The 22,340-nt window shown below is 43.7% G+C and overlaps 1 protein-coding gene across 2 annotated transcripts in view; it reads right to left on the reverse strand.

The window, feature by feature from the left end:
• Positions 1-358: 358 nt before the first annotated feature.
• spock3 (SPARC (osteonectin), cwcv and kazal like domains proteoglycan 3) overlaps positions 359-22,340 on the reverse strand; it is a 54,232-nt gene continuing 32,250 nt past the window's right edge. For both annotated transcript variants that reach the window (XM_035418199.1, XM_035418198.1), the window contains 6 exons: positions 20,088-20,190; positions 9,908-10,024; positions 8,591-8,812; positions 7,171-7,233; positions 3,607-3,744; positions 359-2,945 (listed from right to left, as the gene is read on the reverse strand). In XM_035418199.1, the coding sequence (XP_035274090.1) occupies positions 2,782-2,945; positions 3,607-3,744; positions 7,171-7,233; positions 8,591-8,812; positions 9,908-10,024; positions 20,088-20,190 (807 nt within the window). In that variant the 3' untranslated portion in view covers positions 359-2,781. The remainder of the gene's footprint in view (positions 2,946-3,606; positions 3,745-7,170; positions 7,234-8,590; positions 8,813-9,907; positions 10,025-20,087; positions 20,191-22,340) is intronic.

The raw sequence follows: 22,340 nt of genomic DNA on the forward strand, positions 1-22,340 counted from the left end.
CAATAGAGAAAAGAAAACACTTCATCCAGCAGCAGCAGTAATATCTGAAGCCCTCATAAAGAGCTGTGTGCTTTTCTACAGTCTAATTTTCTAGCCTTTAGTACACATGCGAAACCCCTTTGTTTTTCTAACTCTATTACCGAAAAGGCACCTCACAGCCTCTAAGGATGGAGAAGAACGGAGGGAAAAAAAAAGAAAGAAATGCACATGGCCAGCTTAGAAAAACACTAACGTCGTGTGCGTGCATGTGTGCGTGTGTGGGTAGAGAGTCTTTCAAAACATTTTCCAAAAAGTCATTGCGTACACTTTTCTCAGCAATGCAATTAGGATTTTTTTTGTTCACTTTCCTTTATCACTGCCCCCCCCCCCCCCCAAAAAAAAGAAACATGACAGAACCCAAATTCATTCAGCTGGCAATCCATTAAGTCAAATAAAAGCGTTTTTGCAAATGGAGGGGGAGAATGAATGCATTGTTTAGCCAGTAACTCTATTAACACATTTCCACTGTTCTGAAAAAAAAAGCACTATGTACAATACTTTTTTTTTGTGTGTGTGTGTGTGTGTGTGCAATTAAGACTAACCATAGACTCTTTGCTTTGAGTTACAAAATATTTTAACCTCACCTCTACTCCTGTATCAGGAATTACCACATATTCCCTACCATGTACAGTATTTACCAATTTTCAATACATTTAAATGCAAATTGAACAATAAGAGAACAGACCGGAAAAAAGACAGGATTGCAGAACGCTAGGTTAATACTAAAACTCTGAAGCGAGAAAACAAGATTGTTGCAATACACGTTCTGCTCAATAACACATCTTAAGCAAACACAAATTACACGGGTTAGAATGCACTTTAGATCCCTCTGTGGCCACCCTCTTTATACCAACATTTTAAGCGTCCAACGCGCTCACGGACGTGGAAACACGGAGCGGACATTTGCTCGCATGCACACGCACACACACACACGCACGCACACACACACGCACACACACTCACTTACACACTCATGATTGAACAGGTTTAACTGAACTGACTACATTGGGTTTGCTGACATATTCATTCAATGAGAAATATTCTAACAAACACAAGGGTCTTTAGGTCTAACTGATGCTTACAGAATGTCCATTTCAATAACAAGGCAGGTGCTGTACAACTGGTAACTTGGAAAACCACCCTTTAGAGTGGCCTGGCCTGAACATTCAACAATGAAGGTAATGAATAATTTAACTTAATTCTTTCTTACACAGTGCTTTTAATGTATTTAACCTTTGATCAATTAGGCCATCCATGTGAGAAGTAACACCAGGTAACAATGCCTTCCACATAGCTAGTGGAAGAAAAGGTGATAGCGTCTGGTGATTGGTCCAAATCTCTGATTACAGCCAATCACCTTCCACGTTTACTAGGCCTGCATGCGCACGATCCTCAGAGCTACCGCGCAAATCTACTGTATCTAACAACTGCTGTGACATCACACATCACACTGTGACATCACACTGTGTCACACGACGCGTTGGCGAAGTGAAGCTGAAACGACTGGTCTCTCTGAGCGCCATCGCTCAAACCGGCTCTGCTCAGCCCCCGGAAAAGGACCGCGATTCAGGAACAAACAACGATAATTACAGGGAGGAAAAAGTCTGTTTTCTTCACGGCCGGAAACTGATCATAGATACCCGCGGCAGCTCGGTGACCTCCCCGTTCACACGCGGTATGCGCATACCGATGCGTTTTGAGCGTCATTTCTGCTAGCGGCAGGCCAAGCTCGTATCCTCGCTGCATCTTCAGAGAGGTCACATGTTACCGAAGCACGGGTCCAGGACTGTGAAGGAATTTATTCGGCAGCTGCTTGTCAAAAAAAAAAAAAAAAAAAAAACGCCTGCCGCATCAGTATCGGTTACCAACCTAGCGATTTTTTTTAAACGAAACTATACAATAGAAAAATAGATAGTTCTAAACGTGAACTCTTGGAACGGCCACACTTTCAGCCTCTCGAGAACGTGCAGAACTGAGCAGTGTTACCAACGCCTTCGATTCTTCCTCAACCATGTTTTGCTGGGGCACAGACTATTCAGACTAAATGGCTAACCTGCCATATAATGGTCTTTATGAAATATTGATGGGTTATCTGGTGCATGTGAACTCGCTCGTTTCTGAATATATACATTGCAGAGGTGCACACCTTTGTCGGACCTTGGTCTCGCTGTCGTCACGTGAAACAAGTGCATTTCTCAGCCTGTGTATGAAATACCGCTAAAAACAACAACAACAACAGCAAAAAGGAATAAAATAAGTTATTAAAAAAAGACGGAAAAAGACAACAACCGTTCTCTTGCATCATGGTGCCACAAGCCATAATTTTGTCTGGATAAAAAGCTAGGCATGGACACACAAAAAAAGAAAAATAAATTACAGAACAAGGCCTTTTGAGGAAAAAAAAAAACGTACATCACACTCGTGTTGGGATCCACCAGTGGATTCATGTACGGACTTTTTATTAAATCTGTTACCTTGAGTCCTGTCTCAGTGGGCTTGTTATATTTTTTTATTTTTCAATCTAATTAGACAACTATGAAGGACGTTTGCACACACGAATAGTACTTCAACAAAAGAATGCAACAGATAAAATTAAGTTTGCCCGGAACGTTTGTCGTTTGTTTTTTTTTTTTTTACAAATTATACATACTGATATAAATCCTTCAGCTGCAGCCATGGTGAATAACCTGCTCGAGTCGTCGCCTAAAAACGATAAATTTGAACGAGGAACGAGTTTGTGGATTACGACACAAAGGCGTCATCCTCGTCTTCGTCATCGCCGTCGTCCTCCTCGTCATCGATCATTTCATCTTCGTCGTTGTGGAAGTCATCGTCGTCGTCTTCGTCGTCAGAGAACTTGTACGGATCTCCACTGCCGAAGTCTCCGGACGACTCCAACTCCACACCTAATAAAAAATTAAATTAAATTAAATTAAAGAAAGGAAGGAAAACATGACATTACCTGTTATAACCTGTCATGACATCATATTATAGCTTATGCCCAATGTCATAAGTACTATCATAATTTTCTTCAGGAATCAAATTATTTAATGTCTGTTTTATGAAATGAGTTTCGTAGATTAACAGTATTACGAAATTGATCTTCAGCAGGAATGCATTGTCATATCTGATAATGTTAAATCACCCATTCCTCCATATTATCTAGCCTTAATGACATATTTTTCAGTGCTACCAAATGCTACAGCTCTGTCAAAACCAAATAAATGTTTCTTTTAATAGTGTCAGAAATCTACACAAATTTGACTTATTTCTAAAGGGCTGAAGTATTTCGAACGTGAAGCGGATAGTCATGCTAGGGGTGGCAGTGTACGGTAGTATAATGGGTAAGGAACTGGTATTGTAACCTAAAGGTCACAGGTTCGATTCCTTGGTTGGACACTGCTGTTGCACCCTTGAGCTAAAGGGACTTGCATTGCTTCAGTATATATCCGGCTGTATAAGTGGATGCAATGTAAATGCTGTGTAAGTCGCTCTGGATAAGAGCGTCTGCTAAATGCCTGTAATGTAATGCTATGTAATGTAATGTAATGCTATGAAGGCTCATACCGCAGTCCGTGGGGCCGTGAGTGCGTGAACCCGCCACCTCGTTTCCATAGCGATCCACGCACCAGCACTGCCCACTGCTGCCGTGGCACTGGTGTGACCTGTAATAGCCGTCTTCATCACAGGAAGGAACGTACTGCCCTGGAATTACACAGATCAGACACGACCGAACATTTTATTCACGCAACAAAATCACGCCTTGTACACTGATGTGATTTATAATAGCCGTCTTCATCACAGGAAGGAACGTACAGTCCTGGAATTACACAGATCAGACACGACCGAAATTTTATTCACGCCTTGTACGCTGATGTGGAACCTGGAACTTAAAAAAAAAAAAACCATTAAAAAAACTCCAGACTGAAACAATTCCTTCCTCAAAATGTCTGTGTGGTTCAGACATTCCTGGCTGTGATACACAGGTATGATCTTAATTGGGGTGGACGCAGATGTCTTGTGACTTTTCTCAGAAAAGCCATCAAATGGGCCCACTAGTTTAACTCTGTATAACAGTAGTACTTAAATATATTCAATTAAGAATAGTATTACAGCCCCCCCCCCCCCCCCCCAACCCCCAGGGCTGTAATCCTCGAGACTCAGATCCCTCACATGAATAAAAACTTTTTCTTTTTCTTTTTTTTTTTGCCAAATATTAAGAGTTAAGAGTAAACAGACATTTAAGAGTTAAATATCTTTTTATTAAAGCAACTCGGATGTGCTCTTTGTTTCAATAACCTCACAAACAATCTGAACTTATCACACTCTGCAAAACAAAGTAGAACATATTTGTAGGCCAGCAACGTGTCGTGCAAACATAACGCTGTAGCAGTCACCTATCGTTTCTGTTTTCCCTGAGTTCGATTATTTCTCCTCGATTTCGTAACTCGCTCGATTCGAGATTCCTGTGACTCAGCACTTGATTACAGGGCTCTATGTGGATCAGCTGTTGATCAGAGTCTTGGAGACCGGCAGTCAATTGAGTCATTGAGAGCGGCTGTGGTGCATTTTCTCTTGTCCAATGAGGGCGTGACGACGCCCTTCCTGTTGGCCTTAAAAGAGGCGGGAAATGGCACATTCAGGTTTGATTTGTTTCTGATCCTACTTGCTGTTACTAGGCTCCTCATGGCAGCGCTTTTATTTTACCTGGGAACTTGGCAGGTCTTTGAGGACATTCTAGATGAGATTTTCATTGTTTTAGTTGTTAGACCCATGGTAGGACAGGTTGTAAGAGAATTGGGAAGCCTAGCTCTATTAAGTTACCGGTTTAAAAATGCTGGGTCACCTGCGCTAGGGCAACTAGAAGTTCTAGACTTGGCTAATTGTTGAAAGTCTCGACACTACTTGCCTAAATGATTGTCCAGTGCTGTAGGTTTTACCATTTGTTTTATTTTATTAAAATTAAGCTCTCAACCCCCCCAATAATGCTCCTCTCCACACACTTCCTTTTGATATTAGATTATTGAAAAGAAAAGGATTGTAAACTAATGGGAAAGGGAAGGGTATAAAGCTGAACTTAGTTTTTTTTTTTTTTTAAACTGTAGAGGTACTTTTATTGAAGAGGGATTTGTTTATTGTATATAGATGACTCATTTGTTAATGTATATTGCAGAGGCATTTAATCCACATTTTTTATTATATTTTTCTTATTTCATGTGGTTGGAAGTATTCAGACTACTTCCTGTTCACCCGGTGTCTGTGGGTAACTTTACCACCACTTTGTGAACACTTGCAAACCTCAATCAAAAAGCAGCAGCAATTCTCTGCTGTAGTCTCAATCAGAAAGACACAAAACATAAACTATGTAACAGACATAACCTGCCAACTGAATATGTCCAGAAGCAGTATTTATAAACGTTTAAAAAATGAAGAGGAAAAATTGTCTTTGGCACTTGAGGGCAAAGTGCTTTCGCAATCAATTTATCACTGGTGACTAATTTTTTTCCCCTTATTTCTCTTCCCTGTTCCACATGAGCCTATGCCCGCCCCCACCCCTGAGTCCAGCCCCCCCCCCCCTCCCCCCCCCCCCCCCCCGTTTGATCCCCTCGCATTAAACTAGTTCCTCCTGGACTCTGTCCTCATGATCCGCGTGGGTGGTATTTTTTTCCTTTTTTTTTAAATTTTTTTTTTTAAGAAACTCATTCCTCAAACTGTCGGCGCGCGTTAAAGTCATTTCACGGGCTCCGGCAGCCTCGACCGCCGCTCTGACCCCAGGTGCGCTTCCGGAACCTTCCGCAGACAGCCGCGGTCACCGCGCACACAATCCCCCGTTACCTGCAAGCCATTCGTTATCGAGGAGGGGGGAGAATAAGAGCCCCCTAACCCGTGTCATCCTGCATCATGTGCTGGGTTACAGTCTGCTGCGTCTCCCCTCATCAGCTCCCCGGGGCGAACGCACGTCGGCCTCGATCCCGTCCCAGGGAGGGACTCGCGTTAAAAATACCTCCACTCTCGCATTTGGATCGGATTACAGATTGTAACCACTGTTCTGCTGCGAGAGGGTGTTTTTTTTTTTTTTTTTTTTTTTTTCCCCCCAACAGAGGAATAGCTTTTGTTGTGCGGTTGCTACTTCTAATGACATTAGGTCATTTAGTAGATGCTCTTATGCAGAGTGACTTGCATTTCAGCATCATGGTCCAACTTTATTTATTTTTTTTTTTGCATACAATTCACTTATACAGCTGGATTTTTATCGAAATACTTTGGGTAAAGCACCATTTCCGAAGGGCACAACAGTGGAACCACACCTGCACCCTAAGCCCTGTTCTAAGCCATTATGGTGCACTGCTGTAAAGGCAACACATAAAAGGGTTTAAGTGCACCGTGAAATGTTCAGTGTTTAATTCGGCTCTTAACAGTGTCTATACAACAGTCCACAAGAGATGAAAATGCAGTGACTAAACCTGGCATCGCCTTGCTTTACAGAATGATTTAACCCTTTGAAGACAAGGTTTCTTAGAAAATAATTTTTTTTCCCCCCAGTGTTCTAGAACTCCATTGCTGTCAATTACCAGTAGTGACTGTTACATCAGCATTAGAATGTTCAGTTAAGAACATTCTAATCACCCATTTTGTGATCTTACACCTTAAACACATCGGAGATCGGGAGAACTACAATTATTTAAAAACAAACACACAGGTGAATGTTTTTGATAGAAGAAACCTCAGCACTGCTTCTTGCAAAATGGCCTCCCTTCTCCTCCCACAACACCTACATTTAGGTGTTAATTGCAATCACCAGCAGCTGGCCCTAATCAGCCAGATTCTGAGAATTTTCGCAGTTTAAGGAATTATAAGTGTTAATCAGAAGACATGTGACCTTATGACATTCAGAAAACATTATAATTATTGAACGAATTCCTAGTGAAGAGGCCCTCAGTGTCACTGAAGTGTTATCCCCGGAAACCGTCCTCGATCGGCGGTTGATTTGACGCAAACTCATTTAAGACGCGTGCTTCAAACGTCATCCCCGCGTTGTGAGGGTGCGCGCCTCCTTTTCGGTCCGTGACACGGGGACATCCGGAGGAAATAAAAACCCGATGAACAAAAGGTCAAAGGTCGTCGTCTTACCCAGTAGCTTCTTTCCAGCTTGCTGTCCGTTAATACTGGCCAGCTCCACCCGACAAGGGGGATCTGTATAGGAGAACGGGGGGGGAAAAGAAAAAAACCCAGTAATGACATCAACCCCCTGAGGTGATATATTATATAGAGTATGACCTAACTGCGCATTCAGACACCTAGCATGAGTCACGCCAACCACTTTTTTTTTTCTCCCCTCTTTTTTTCTGTGCTAACGTACCGATGTGAGCACGGGGAGGGCATTTGAAAGGCTTCTCCGGACCACCCCCCCACCCCCACCCGCATCTCTGGCAGCGCAGCGCACAGCAGTCCTTACATAAAGAAATGGGCAAGGAAACGTAGCGCAGTATATTAGCGACCCGCGGCAGGCCCACAATGCACTGCGGTCATTAGCGGGCCCGTGCGGGAGACGTGCGAAGGATAACAAACGCTGCGCCACCCTCGGACCTCTGGGGCGGTCTCACAACGGCGTGAGATCCAGGGTTACCGTGCCGACGGATCACCTAGGGAACGGGCGTTCGGAATGGAACTGCTCCTTACTTAAACATGGCCTGTTATAGGGCCCCTGTCCCACAGGAGCCACAGGGTCTGCTGGTTCTCCTTCTCACCTTAAAATCAGCACATTAACTCATCGATTAAGTGCTCCGGAACGAGAGAAACCAGCAGACTCCGCAGCACCAGGGCTGCATATATTATAACCCTGGCCAAAGTATATTTTATATAAAATTAGGCAAACAACAATAAAAAATTTTTTTTTTTAAACATTTTGCTGGGTGGACTATTGGCATTTCAGGAATTTCTGTTGGACTTCACTCCACAGAATAGAATAAATTACTCATTATAATCACTGTTTTCAGAGATGAATGCACATTTAATCCACCAGCTGCAGCTTACAGTATTAGCATATTAACATTGACCCTCACAGACGTATGGGCTGTGGAAAGACTTGCGTAATCCACTTTAGATGAGTGAGGCCTTTGTGTGTGCCTTTACGTTCGTATACATTTACACGGTTTCACACCTTTTACAGCAAGCCCCTACCCTCACCCCCATAAACACCTCTCTGGTACCCCCACATCCCAATACCCCACCCCCCACCCCAAATACATCACTTCAAAAACCCCCACCACACACCAGTCCTAACATGGTGGCCAAATTTTCACTAGGGTGGCAAACTTGACTTTTAAATAAAATCTTATTTCAGCGATTCATTAATAGTGTCATCCTGTACACCCAGACCAAGGCTGTGAGAGGCCATTACTGCATGGCAATAGTTTTAAGAAATTGTACAAAATTTTTTTGGATATACCAGATCCATTTTAGTTTTTAACTCCCCCAATAGCGTCTGTTTTCCCTGTAGAAGTCTGTACAGTGTCTCTGTCTGTGCGATCTGCGGGGCTGTGTTGCTCACCCTGCTGTTTTTGGAAGCAGGAGCACCACTCGTTGTTGGAGACCATGCCGTCGTTGTACGTGTCACAGGAAGTGAGGAAGTGCTTGGTGCAGCGCTCGTTTTTGTCCAGGTAGAGACTGCGCAGCTCCGTTTGGTCCAGCAGGAGGTCAAAGTTCGTGTCCAGTCTGTTGAACATCCAGCCCAGCGAGTCTTTGCAGATCGGCAAAAGACTTGTATCAAAACCTACATGAAAATACATAAGGCATCATAAAAGATATTCAAGAAATAGTCTGCAACTATGAAGCATAAAACATAACATTACCTCTAATTCAAGTCTAGCACACACAAATTTGTTTTTTGTTTGTTTCTAAGAACTGAACAAGAATGCAGAATCTCATTTAAGTTGCTAAATAAGGTATTTAGTAATGTTTTATGTATATTAATGGTATCCCTGTGGTTTTAGCCACTGGTGATGTATTGGCCCAATCCATAAATACAAAACAGGAAGTTCCAAGGGCTGCTACAGGAAATGCAGCCGAATTGGCAAGTGGTGATGTCACAGTAGTACTCTACTGTACTTCATTGTCTGTGGGCAGCTCTCAGGAGACTGTTGGCTGCTAAAACTGACCTTTGACCTTCCACTGAAAAGACTTAACAGCAGCAGCAGAAGAAATGAGCTAATGTAATTGCTTTTGCATCACATGTGAATGCCAATATGACAATAAACCTGAAAATAAGATTGCACTCTTGCTGTAACAGCTTTCATTTCAGCTGAACATTTCAGGTCAGGTTTTCTAGCTGTAAATCTGGCAGTATTTGGAGCTATTGTAATGGAGGGAGAATTGCACACGTTGCCATGATTTAAAATTACGTTTACCATTTCAGAAATGCAAAAAGCAATTCAGCTGAATCAACAGTGAAGGAATTTGCGTCCTTGAATAAATTTTAAAGACAACAAGTTTGAGTATTTAATCCAATCTGGACCATCCTGACAGGACCTGAATTCAGGAGGTGTGCCTAGCAGGCTAGATTTTAAAAGCAGACAATGACTCAGTTCATTTTTATTTATGCCCGTCTTGACAGCAGGTAAAAATTTATACGAGTGAAGGTATCCCTTTTATTTTGTTCCTTCAATAAATCAAGCATAAACTGTGTATAACACCCCACCCCACCCCCCCGTCTACACATTTTGGCCCGATAACAATTGCAATAAACAGAATTACCGGTCGCGTTGGATTAACTGCGGCTGGGTTTGAGCCGCACCACAGGCCAGACGAGGCGATGCATGAAATATGGATGAAAGTGTGTGGGCTCAACAGAGGACGAGGGGGTGCTTACTGCTTCTTTCTGGCCTTTGGATCTTCACTCGTTTGCTCTGGTCTCCGTTTTCATGGAGAACTTTGAACCAGTCCTTCAATCGGTTGACCACCTCTTTGATCTCCGCATCACTGCAGACTGTGAATAAAGTAAAGAGAGAGAGAGAGAGAGAGAATTTAGAGCAACGGCAAACAATAATTCCATATTCTGCACATTTCCCAAACCCTCCCTCTTTATTCGAAAAAAGAAAGCTTGGCTGGTAATCCAGTGAAAAGTGATTAATCTTTTAGCATGCTGATGTTTCTGAGTCGAGCGTGTAGTTTCACTCTTGACTGAGCATGTTTCAGAGTTGGGGTCAACTCCATTTCAATTCAGTCAATACAGGAAATGAACTGACATTCAATTCATAAATTGAAGAAAGAAAAAGAAAAAAAAAAAAAAAAACCCCAGAGAACATTATTGATATTTTTTCAAGTCATTAACTGAATTTCAATTAATTTCCATAATTGACTGAATTGAAAATGGAATTAGCTGGTATGTTTACAGATATAACACAGCTCAGAAAGTGCACTTGCTCTGCTTTAAAACATTCTCCGGCGACCAGCTCTCTGAAGCACACAAGTCCATTCGAGTGTGTGCTAGTGAGGACGCAAGGTACCAAGATGGCGGGTTTCGGTTTTCCAGACCAGGCTTGATATAGCGCTAGATCTAGTTGGTAGGTAACCCGAGCATCTAGGAACAGTTCAGTTGTAGGGAAAATGGCGAGCCTTGCTGGGCTCTATGGCCTGTTCTGTTCTGTTCTCTTTGCTACGCTATGTCATGTCATGTCAAGTTACAAATGGGTATAGGTGTACTTTGCTGGTGGCTCGCACGGGCTACATGATGTAATCCGCTTCCAGATACATCTGAAGTTGGGGCTGTTAGTACTTTAACACATGTTCTGAGGTACGGTGCTACCCACAGGACCCGGCCCAGGGGGGCGGGGGGGGGACGGAAAGATCCGGAAGCCTTGTTTAAAAAGCTAAATTACCCAGCGGCCTCGGAGGCGATCGGTCACGCTCCCCGTGAAGGGAGACAGGGGAGCCTCGCGTTGGTAGAGAACGGATTGTTCTGCGAGGGTAATCTCTTCCAGCTTGGCTCCCCGAGTTGAGTTTGCGGATGTCATCGAAGCCCAGAGCCAGACCTCACAGTACTGTGCTGTAACTCTGGCTCATAGAGGTGTGTGTGTGCGCACGGTTGTGTGTGTGTGCGCATGTGTGTGTACATGTACTGTACACACAATGCACATCATCAAATATATCAAATTGATTTTGACTGCAGTTTCTCAACACACACACGTGTGTGCGCACACACACACACACACACACTTGTGCTCACACACACACACTTGTGCTCACACACACACTCTTGTGCTCACACACACATACAGTACACACACACACACGTTTTATTTAAACATACTGTATTTGTATACTTAAATGCACTTGTAGAACATTTCCTGTTGAATGGTTTTCCACACAATACACAACAACTGACACTAATTGTGAGGGGGCAAGGATAAAAGAGACTACAGAATAAAAACCACAAAAGTACACTGAGGATAAAAATCAACGATAAAGTGCACAACGATCTATTACTGCTGGCACAACCCACCCTGCGAACACTCGACCTCCACCTTTCAGAACTAGAACATTACAGAAATTGGACAAGCAAAAATAATTTCACATGCAGAACAGACTCCACCTCGCCCTTTCGGGACAGATTCATTAGAGCGAGTCAAGCGTGCCGATAAAAGCCGTTTTTTTGTGTAATTGAATATGGATGCCATTTCCAGAACAGAGCAGCTGGAGGCTCGCAGATACAATCACACAGTATAAATGTGGAGGGGAGAAGAAGAAAAAAAAAAGTATGAAAAGGGTTTCTTTTTTTTTTTTTTTTTCAATTATAGATCTGTGAGAGAGAGAACAGACACACAATGAATCAGCAGAGGTAAAAGATTTTGGGGGGGGGGGGGAGAAGGCAGCATTGTAACCAAGGGTAACCTGAGGTAACCGTGCACCCTTCTGGGCCACACGGCTAGCATTCAAATTTTTTTGAAAATTTGAAATGATCAAAGCGGTTGTGAATCAGTTGGGGGGGCGGGGTTAGTTACAGCCGTCAATAATGGATTGTTACGCCCGTCAATAATGGATTGTTACGCCCAACGCAGGAAGAATTCTGAAAAGCAGAACGGAACAGAGACATACTCAAATACCTACTTCCTTTATTTCATGTCCATGGTAAATAAGTAATGAGACCCCTTACGGTATACAAACAGAAAGGGGGACTGCTGCTTCATAGCAGACAATAGCGGAGTCCTTATTGGATTTAGCGATGTGTACTTTGAATACAAATTAACCTGAGACGAGTGACGTTGGGTCGAACCCGATTCCCGTGGCTCTCACCTGTCGGGAAGAGCGGAACATTCTGGAATGAGGCAGCAATAAGCTTTTTCATAATTTATAATAGTTTTAAAAAAATAATAATGTGTTAAGGTTATTTTAAAGCGTGTATCCCAATACAAAGACTGGCCCCATACAGCTCTGAATATGCTCAAAATATATATTATTGAAATGAAATGTATTAAAACCTTACTGCAGCTTTCAGATACCCCAATGAATTTAAAAAGTACACTGATGAAATGTTTTTTTTTTCAAAATGCTATTCTGCACTATACTTCTATTATTTTTTGAATGTATTGAAGCATCTTCCATTTCTGTCATGGTGCATGCATCACAGGTGAAGCCGTAGCTGGCAGTTTTACACTTTCACATTTCTGGAGTTTGTCAAAAGGAACAAAACAAACTTTCTAGTCCGGCCTCTACCGCATTGAGAATTGATGGACGGCATATTGTCAAAACCACAGATCCTTTTTTCAAAGTGCCACAAAATTAATGTGCCGTTTACAAGGCAGCTGGAGATGTGTGTGTGTGTGTGTGTGTGTGTGTGTGTGTGTGTGTGCAAAATTCAAAATAATTCAGGTGGAAGTTCCCTTCTCACAAAATAAGCTCACTGTCCACACTAGCGACAAACTGCACATTATAGCCCTGAATTTTAGAACAGTCCATTTTAATGAAATCAGTTTCCACTTGCTTGTTTCATATTTGACGCATTTGATTCCCAAAGTGGCACGTTTCAGACAAAGGCATTCTTTACGCACAATCCATGCGCCGAGGCCACTGCTCAAAAATACAGGCAACGAGTTCACACTGAACTAAGACATCTGCATAAAGAATGTTAAAAGTTAATAGTTGCACAACGTGTGGCAGTCTATCCTGATTAGTGAGACAGGTACCACACCTGTAGTCCATGGTGCACAGGGCGCATATTAAACCACTGGCAGGGACGGAAACACTCTCCTGTCTGACCCCTATGGGCCCGTCTCTCTCACTCGCTCTGTCTCTCCCTCTCTCTCTCTCTCTCTCTCTCCCTCTCCCCCTCTCTCAAATCTGAGTCAGAATCGCCAGACTAACCTTTCTCTGGGTTAACGACAAAATCAATCAATCAAAAAAAACAAAAATAAATGTGATTAATGTATTGACTTTAATGGAGCGTTGCTATAGCTCATGGGCTAAAGCAACACCGAGCGACGTGAGCGTGTGGCCCTTGGGCAGAGAATGCGCACTGCATCAGACTAAGCTAGGGTGAACAGGAAATGACATCGTTATCCATGAGACAAGAGTACGTATCAGGGTAGAGACTACAGAGGGCACCTTGGTTAACACAACGGAGGGAATTAAAGAGAAGTGAACAATCGAAAGAATCCTGGCTCTGCCTACAAATTGCTTGGACCAGAGAGTTGTTGTCTTAGTGGTTTCCTGTGTTTCCAAGCACCACCATCTGAAGGGGTCAAAGGTCATGGAACAGAAGTGGAGAGGATATTACATCACAATGGATGAGACAATAAGAGATATGACTGTAATCCCAGAAGTGTTTGGGGAAAAAAGACGTGTGCATGACCGAGTGTACACACGCGCACACACACATACACGCACACGCAACACACACATACACGCACAAATACACACACACGCATGTACTAACACACACATGCGCGCACACACAATTCCAACCAGCTGTTGTAACTTCAAAACCTTTTATATAAATGCACTGCGCTATGAGAAGAAAACAGGAAAAGACTTCAAAACCAGTAACATGAGGGATAATGAGAATTCATGCATAAATGCAACACTTGCGCATATGGAGATTTTAAAAAGTGCTGTAGCCTTCAATGTCCTGGGCTCAGAAAATGTCTCAACTGAATTCAAGAATAAAAAAATGAAAAAACAAGAAGCATAAATCACATCAGACACCCCTGAATATGCCTAGATAAACAGAAAGGAAGGACATTTAACAAAAAAAAACAACATCTCAGCAATAAAAGACAAACAAACTGCAATAACCATAATGGGATTATGGAGTAATTGCAATTATCTTTACTTATGTTTTGCCCAAGAGGGGATTGCTGATATCAGTTTCACTTTTACACAATATTTCTCTCTTCTTTTTTTTTTTAAACTAAAGCCGAATCCCTTTGTGGTTGCCTAGAGACAGTCCATCAAGCACAAAAAAAAACTTATTCATGAATGCTGTAATGGGTGGAGCTGTCTATAATTTTTAGGGTCACATGACCCTCTTCTAGTGATTGACAGTTCTGCTCATGATGGGCTTCAGTGGTGATTTAACTCAATTTCAGTAAAAAAAAAAAATAAAATAAAAAAAAACCAAAAACCAAGTACTTGAAATCAAGCGCTCAAGGTAAATTCCAGGGAATCACATCTGACTGCAAAGATAAGGTTGACTTCGTAGAAAACTCGTCAGCTGCATGACGAGATGTCTGGACATTTCCCTTCATCAATCTTTATTTTAAAACCAAATGTTGAAATCTTAAGAATAAACAGTCCCGTATTGGGGTGTATTATTCAAACCTTACAACTAAATAAAAGAAAAAAAAAAAGCAGTCCTATCCTGATTTTGTATGGAGTAAGTGAACCTTAACTATACGGCATTTAAAAAAACACTACCAGCCTTTTACTGTGAACGTCAGGCAGTGCGGTTCCCCACTGCAGTAGTACCGTGTGGATCGAATCTTGCTTTTTTATATTGCAGCTGAAAATAGCAGCACAGCTTGTGTGAACTATCGAGGTGAAATATCCAATCGTGCCTGTATGGAGGGGGGAGGGGGGAGGGGGGAGGGGGGGGGCTGAAGGGCAGCTAGCGGGGGTGACAAACGAAGGGGTCAATTTCTTACCGCCAAACACAACCACACGCGGTAAAAACCTTCAGCGGTCTATCAACTCTTGCGTAGAACATGTGGACCCTACTGGACCCCTACAGTATGCCCTCCTTCAGAGTTGTGGTCTGCTACTTTACACCAGGCTGGCCAGCGGAGGATGGGCTCCCCCTCCATAGCCGGGTTCCCCTTGAGATTCCTTCCCATTGGGGAGTTTTGTTCTCACAGCCGTTTGAGGGTTTTCTCCCCACTGGGAGCTTTTTTTTTTACCTTACTGTATGTACTTGCTAAATGGGGGTTCAGGCCTGGTGTTTGCTCTTTTTGCTCTGTCTCTTGCCTTCCTACCCTGTAAAGCGTCTTTGTGACAGTTCTCAGTAAAAAAGCGCTATACAAATAAAATTGAAATAGAATAATAGTTAAATTAACACTGGACATTTTACCGTGTAGCACCCCCTCCCCGGAGCCCCTGGCCCGTGTCAAAGCACTTGGCTGCCCGTTAAACAAGAACAAATCAGGTGACCCTCTGGCGTAAGATTTCAGGCCGACTATTAATCAAGGAGGAAAAAAGCCCTGAAAACCAGGAGCTTTTCAGCTTTCCATTCACTGAGTGCATCAATAAACGCAATATCAACTGTAAATTATTTATTGAGTATTCCAGGCATAATGTCAATTTTCTGGACTTGCTCTGTCTCCCAGCAGAGTGATGGCTCCTTAGTGTACATGCCAGAATTTTTTGGCACAGCACTGATAGGGGCATGTAACTGGCACACTAAAGTCCACAGTCATCATCTGTGGCCTGCATTAAAAACGATTAGGACCAGTACGGTATAATTTTCAGAAACTTTTTAAAAAAATTATTTGTGATAAATATACAGTTTTCGGAAAACAATAATAAAATGAAACCATAAACACTAAAACAGTGTCTTGCTGGGACAGAAATCCTATCTGATTGACAATTCTTGTGATAAAGTGCATACCGGTCATTCAGACGGCTTCTGCAAAAAGAGGAAATGGCCTTTTTATTCATGTAGCCCAACATCAAAATAATCATTACCTGACACTGGAAACCAATAAGAAGTGGCAGCAATTACGACAGAAGTGTACGATGTGACCCAGCACTGCGCAATGTGACCCAGCACTGCACGCTGTGAGTCAGCATTGATCCGTTTAGAGCTTTAAATGGGTTACACCGAACAAAACTAATAAAACTAAGTAATAACAAAAGAAAAAATAATAGGCTTAAAAGTCCAGGGTTCAGCCGTTATGAAAAATGTATCTACAGTATGTAATGAAAAGAAAGCCCAGCAAGGATTTGAGATTCCTTGAACGGGGGGGGAAGCACGTTTCAGACAATCGTTTTCAGTGGTCTTTCATAACCGTAAGGAAACCTGCACGATGTAATGATTCAGCCTGCAAGACTACAGAAATGGGACTGGGACTGGGACGGGGTGGGGGGAACGGGGGGTGAAGAGATAGGGATTGGGGTGGGGAAGTAATCATTTGAAACCCTGACGGAAGCGGTATGCCAAAACAAATAAAGTAAATAAACGAACGCCTGCTTTCATTCAACTCTGTGGATGTGTGGATGGAACTCCTATCCGTTGTACTGTTTTCTTTTCCAGGCGTATGGGTAGATTAGGAAAGCGAATCCAGAATTCCCTATTGGTCGGAGGCAATGAGTCAGCTAAGGTTAGCTTTCTCTATTTATGTGCTATTCCCCCTCTGTGGTTGGCCGATGCTTGCTGTCACTCTAACGCTGATATTCTATGTGGATATAAAAAAATGTATTAAAATTTTCTATTAGGTATTTTGTGAATTATTCACAAGTGCTACATTGCACCTTCATAAAGCTTATGTCACCAACCGCAGGCTCATGGTATGTATCATGTGGTATGGCTCAGTAATACCCCTTGGCAACATCCGTCGTGATAACAACACAAGGACAGCCATTCATAGAGCGTGTAACTAGGTTTTGGCTCCCCAATACACGGGCAACGTGAAGCCACACAGCCTCAGTTGGGATACTTGAAGCCCAACCTTTTGGCAGTGTCCTAGGACAGACACAGCAGTCCGTGGAGAAACGCGAAACTTCAGCTTATTTCTAACGACGGTGCCGTGTGCGTTGGGGGTTGGGGGGGGGTTGGAACTGACATTGATGAATGGCAGACGTGACGTTCAACAGATCCTGACACGTTTCGCGCGGCTGCCCCCCCCCCCCCCCCCCCCCCCCCGAGGATCTGAATCAAAAAACCCTGCGTGCCGCGACATTCCCCTCGCACCACCGGCCCGATGCTCACTGACAGCCGCTAGTGGGGAGAAGAAAAAAAAATTTTCTGTTGCGCGAGACGAGGCTTATGTAACCGGCTGCGTTAGCGTGCGTTAGCGTTAGCGTGCGTTAGCGTGCGTTAGCGTGCGTTAGCGTGCGTTAGCGTCCGCCGCGCCGCGCTTGGCGTGGATCTGAAGGACATGCGAGACCTCCAGTCGGGAAACGCTCGCTATGTTTTTAGAGTGTGAAAGTCTGTTCGACAAAGAAATGCGGCATGATTTCGCACAAACGTGCCAAACTATGAATAAACTAGATTCAACAAAGGAGCTGGAAATTTTCCTTCCAAATATAGAAAAACACAACAACAACAAAAAAAACAAACCAAATGTTTCTGAAATGACTCCCTGTATTGATCATCACAAAAACATGACTGGAAATATCAAATACAACAGAAAATAATGTTTTTGTTATATGCAACATTGTGCTGAATAATGGCTTTTACTATTACATTACATTACAGGCATTTAGCAGACGCTCTTATCCAGAGTGACTTACACAGCTTTTACATGGCATTTTACATTGTATCCATTTATGCAGCTGGATATATACTGAAGCAATTCTGGTTGAGCAAGGTACTTAAGGGCACAACGGCAGTGTCCTTACCCGGGAATCGGAGCTGCGACCTTTCGGTTACAAGCCCAGTTCCTTACCCACTGTGCTACACTCCGTCCTGTTGTTATTATTGTTACTATTGTTACTATTGTTATTATGATTACAGGTTTACCCTTATTTTCTTAACTAACTCTGGACTTCTATGTGGACCAATTTCTGTGTGTTTATGCTTATCACCGATCTAGTGTGTGGACTGGCCCCAAAAAAGTGCCTTGAGGAATAACCAACATGGCCTTTTCAGGGGCCAAGCAAACCTCCAGGACTTCGCTGAGCAAACTCGGCAAACATTTGCAAGGCCTATATTTTTATTTCCAAAAAGCACTTGATTAAAAACTACTACACGAGAGACTCCCTGTCTAAATGAAGTGAGTGGGATTTTCAGAAGTTATTTCAGAGTTGTTTGGCTGCAGGGTGACTACAGGAAGGGTGGTATCTGTGATGAGCTGCATTAGGAAATGTCAGGAGCATCGATGCTCTGACCTTTGCTTCTCCTTATTTACGTGAATCATCCTGATGAGGACATCAGTAGCTAATTAGTTACACCGGTAGTAAGTGCCTTGCAATCTGCTGAAATGATGGAAGAAGATTTAATATGATTCTCAAGTGGAAGAAAACCTGGCAGTACACATTCAGTATGGCTAATGTGAAGATCTGCATGAGGAAATAATTTTTTTAAAGGTGTGTGTGTGTGTGGTTAAACTGCTCACACTCAGCTCTTATTTAGGGTGATTTTCAAACACATTGGTTTCGCTATGTAGAAATTAGAGCGTTAAAGCATTAAAGAAGGTTGCACTTTGTAACAGAATGCCTCTTTCAGACCACCCATATTCAATTCTTGGCACTAAACTTCAAGAAAGGTATATAAGCTCCTGGGAAAGCACAAAGAAGGGCAACTAAATTGGTGTCAAGGGGAATGCAGAAGCTAAAAGGTGTAAATCAGAGGTAAGTTCCCCCATAGTTGGTCAGGAAGTTGTTCTCCTGTGATTAGAGTACCAGGCAGAGACCACTGACGTATTCACATCCAGGCTGGACACAGTGATGGACAGTCTTGGATTTCCCATATAATAGAAATGGCCTGTTCTTGCCATGTATTTGGCTCCTTTATTGACTTATAAATTACCCTGATGACCCTGGAGCTACGGCCATTTATTTGGATTACCAGTGGATTACCTGGACTGAACCTGGCCTGACCTCCAGCCCCCACTATAGTACATCCAGCAAAATCTGAACTATCTCAGGGTGCACCAGTCACATGGAAGCATGGGCCTCCCACCATCACAAAAACCAATTGCTGTATTCTCCTCCTTAGGCCTTCTTGTGGATGTATGGAAAAGTTAACTTGCACTAGTGATGCCGCATCTACACTCCCTTGGGTACGTTGTTGGCCAGGTCTGTCAGTACTGCTCATATTAATCAGGTGAAGGCACTTATGTTTGGCCTACATAGCAGGTTGCCCTGGATAAGATTGCCTCCTAAATGAATGTAGCGTAATGGAATGCACAGCCCCCCCCCCCCCACCCCCCCCCCCCCCCCCCCCACATTTGCTAATCCAGGAGGACAGTAAGTGGCCAGCAAGAGGAAGATGCTCAGCGGTGAGTCCTGCAAGGTTCCCATAGATAACCGGATAGCGCCTCCCAGACAAGCCACCAGTGGGCAACCGGGGAACGTATATCACACACAGAATTAGCATGTAGCCTCACTGCTCTACAGTGCAAATTGTGTAGTTTTTTTTGTTTTTTTTCTCTCACATCAAAGCACAGCGGGTCGATACTCGATAGGTGTGCCGAAAGAAAAAGCCGTTGGAGTTTGAAAATGTATCCTTATTATCATACTTGCAGCTTCAGCTTAAACGGAGCCAATCCCCCCAAAAAATGCCTGGGTGCAGAAACGACTTTTTCGCTGAGATGTGTGTGTCTGTGTGTGTGGAGGAGGGCGGCATGCAAGCAGGTGGGTGAATGGGTGGGTGGGTGGGGGGGGGGGGGTGCGTTTACCTTTCTTTTCCACTCTGTTCCTGCTGGGGGGGCAGGGGCACTGGCCGGAGCACTGAACTGAAATCTGCTTGCCGGAAATGCAGGCCTGGTAGTCCAGTTTGCACTGAGAGGGGAGAGAAACAGAGCTACGTCAGTGCCAAAGAAGAAGAGCCAGAATCTACGCAGAAACGCGTTCAGTGTTAAATCAACTCTTTCAGAGTACATATGGGTCCCTATTCATAAGTACTCTGTGCTAGTGTTGAATAAACACTGGACATTTTACACTGTCAACATCTGGAGGGGTGGAAATCTAGGTTGAGAGATGTTCAAACATAAACTGACATGGCTACCTCCCAATATAGCTCATGTTTCACCCGTATTTATTCTGGCTACATGCTAGCCTGTTAGAAAACTTTCAGTTTTCAACCGAATGTAGCCAGGTTTTCACGGGAACGCCTAGACGGCGTTTCAACAACTTTTCACCATAAACATTTTCACTGGGAAACACGAAACATTTCTCAGAACGCGCTCTGCTCCTGTTCAGCTCATTGGAGGAGGAGGCCGGCGTTTGTCATGTGACCGCGTCGCGCGCGGTAAAGCCGAGCTTGGCGACGGTACCGTTTATCAGTTTTTCGAGCCGCGCGCGGAGCGAGACGCGCAGGGTTCGGGATGAACCTGACGAACCTGACGCTCCTCCGCTTGCTCATCCATTCGAAATAATGACCGTAATTAAAAACTCATGTTTTTGATTCACATCAAAATTTCATGCGGAGCACAACGGTAACCCCCGTACATCAGGAACGCTCGAAATCCCGACCCCCGGGGGGCCAGCCCCAGTACCGCTGGTTTGCTGTTTTCGACTTCAGCGGGTAAATGATTCATCATGCCACTGATTGGCCAGAGATTTCAGCTCCCCTGGAGGAGCGGGTCTAAATCAGCCGCTGATTAGAGGGGGGGAGAATGAAGACCAGCAGCACTGCTGGGGCCTCCAGGGGCCATGTTTGGGCATCGCCGCTGTGGGCATAACCTTTCACACTGACATCGCCCGGCTAACGAAAGCTTACAGGACTGCAACACTCGGGGAAAACAAATTATGTCAATGGAGCTCAAATGAGCAGAAGGGAGTGAAACGGTCAGTCGAGGAAAACTATAAATGGATTATTTAATGGCTTGAATGTATTTCTTGGTCTTAAACGAATGTTCAGGATGAGTTCATAACATACATTACTAGCAAGAGCTCAGTGTGGTAGGCATCTCATGGACGGAGGCAATTTAGAGGTCATTGTGTCGTCTGCAATTCTGGACTGCAGTCTGTATATGGTAGAGGAGAGTTTTAAAAAAAAATTTTTTTAACAATATGGCCACCCCATCTCTTACTGTGGTTGTATTCGATACAATAAAGGGCAGGAATGTGATTTGTTTTTCTTTAAAATTCTAGAGTTCAGTGTTCTAGAACTCCACTGCTTTCAGTCACCAGCAGTGATTGTGACATCAGCATTAGAATGTTCAGTTAAGAACATTCTAATCACATGTTTGTGATCTCACACCTTAAAGGGTTAAACGCTGGAGGTGGCGTTTTTTTGTTGGACCTTTTTTTAAAAACCACTCCTCGCTAGACGCACTCTGCCTGCAGACTGGCCAGCGGTAGTTTTGGCGCTTTTGTTCACGACATCTTTCCCAGCATGCACCGCTGAGTCTGACCACAGAGGCAGCGGCCCTGCCCACAGGGCAGCGAATGTGCACTGGGGCGAGGGAGAGAGACAGAGAGAGAGGGAGGACGGATTTATAAAAAAAACCCTTTACGCTTTATCGGCTTCCCTTCCCCGTTCCGGTTCGCGCGACCGCTGCTCGTCATCGTCTTTCATCGGCCGTTTCTCGCAAATGAAAAGCCGACGATGTCCGATCGACTTCTCCTTTCGGCACTTCACTGCCATCGCAACCGGAGAAGTAATCCAAGACGGCAGATCGGTTTTTTTTTTTTTTTTTTTTTTCTCCGTGGAAGATGACGGTGCCGATCGTTTCTTTTAAAAAAACGTGCTTCATTTAGTTCTGTTAAACAAGGCCCTGGCATAAAAGCTGTCAGCACTAACTCGCTCACACACTTGCTAATGTGGGGCGACGTAGCTCAGGAGGTGAGAGCGGTTGTCGGGCAGTCGGAGGGTTGCCGGTTCGATCCCCCGCCCTGGGCGTGTCGAAGTGTCCCTGAGCAAGACCACTAACCCCTAATTGCTCCCAACGAGCTGATTGGAACCTTGCATGGCAGCCTATCACCGT

This window comes from Anguilla anguilla, chromosome 5 (assembly GCF_013347855.1).
Source record: "Anguilla anguilla isolate fAngAng1 chromosome 5, fAngAng1.pri, whole genome shotgun sequence".
Classification (NCBI taxonomy): Eukaryota; Metazoa; Chordata; class Actinopteri; order Anguilliformes; family Anguillidae; genus Anguilla; species Anguilla anguilla.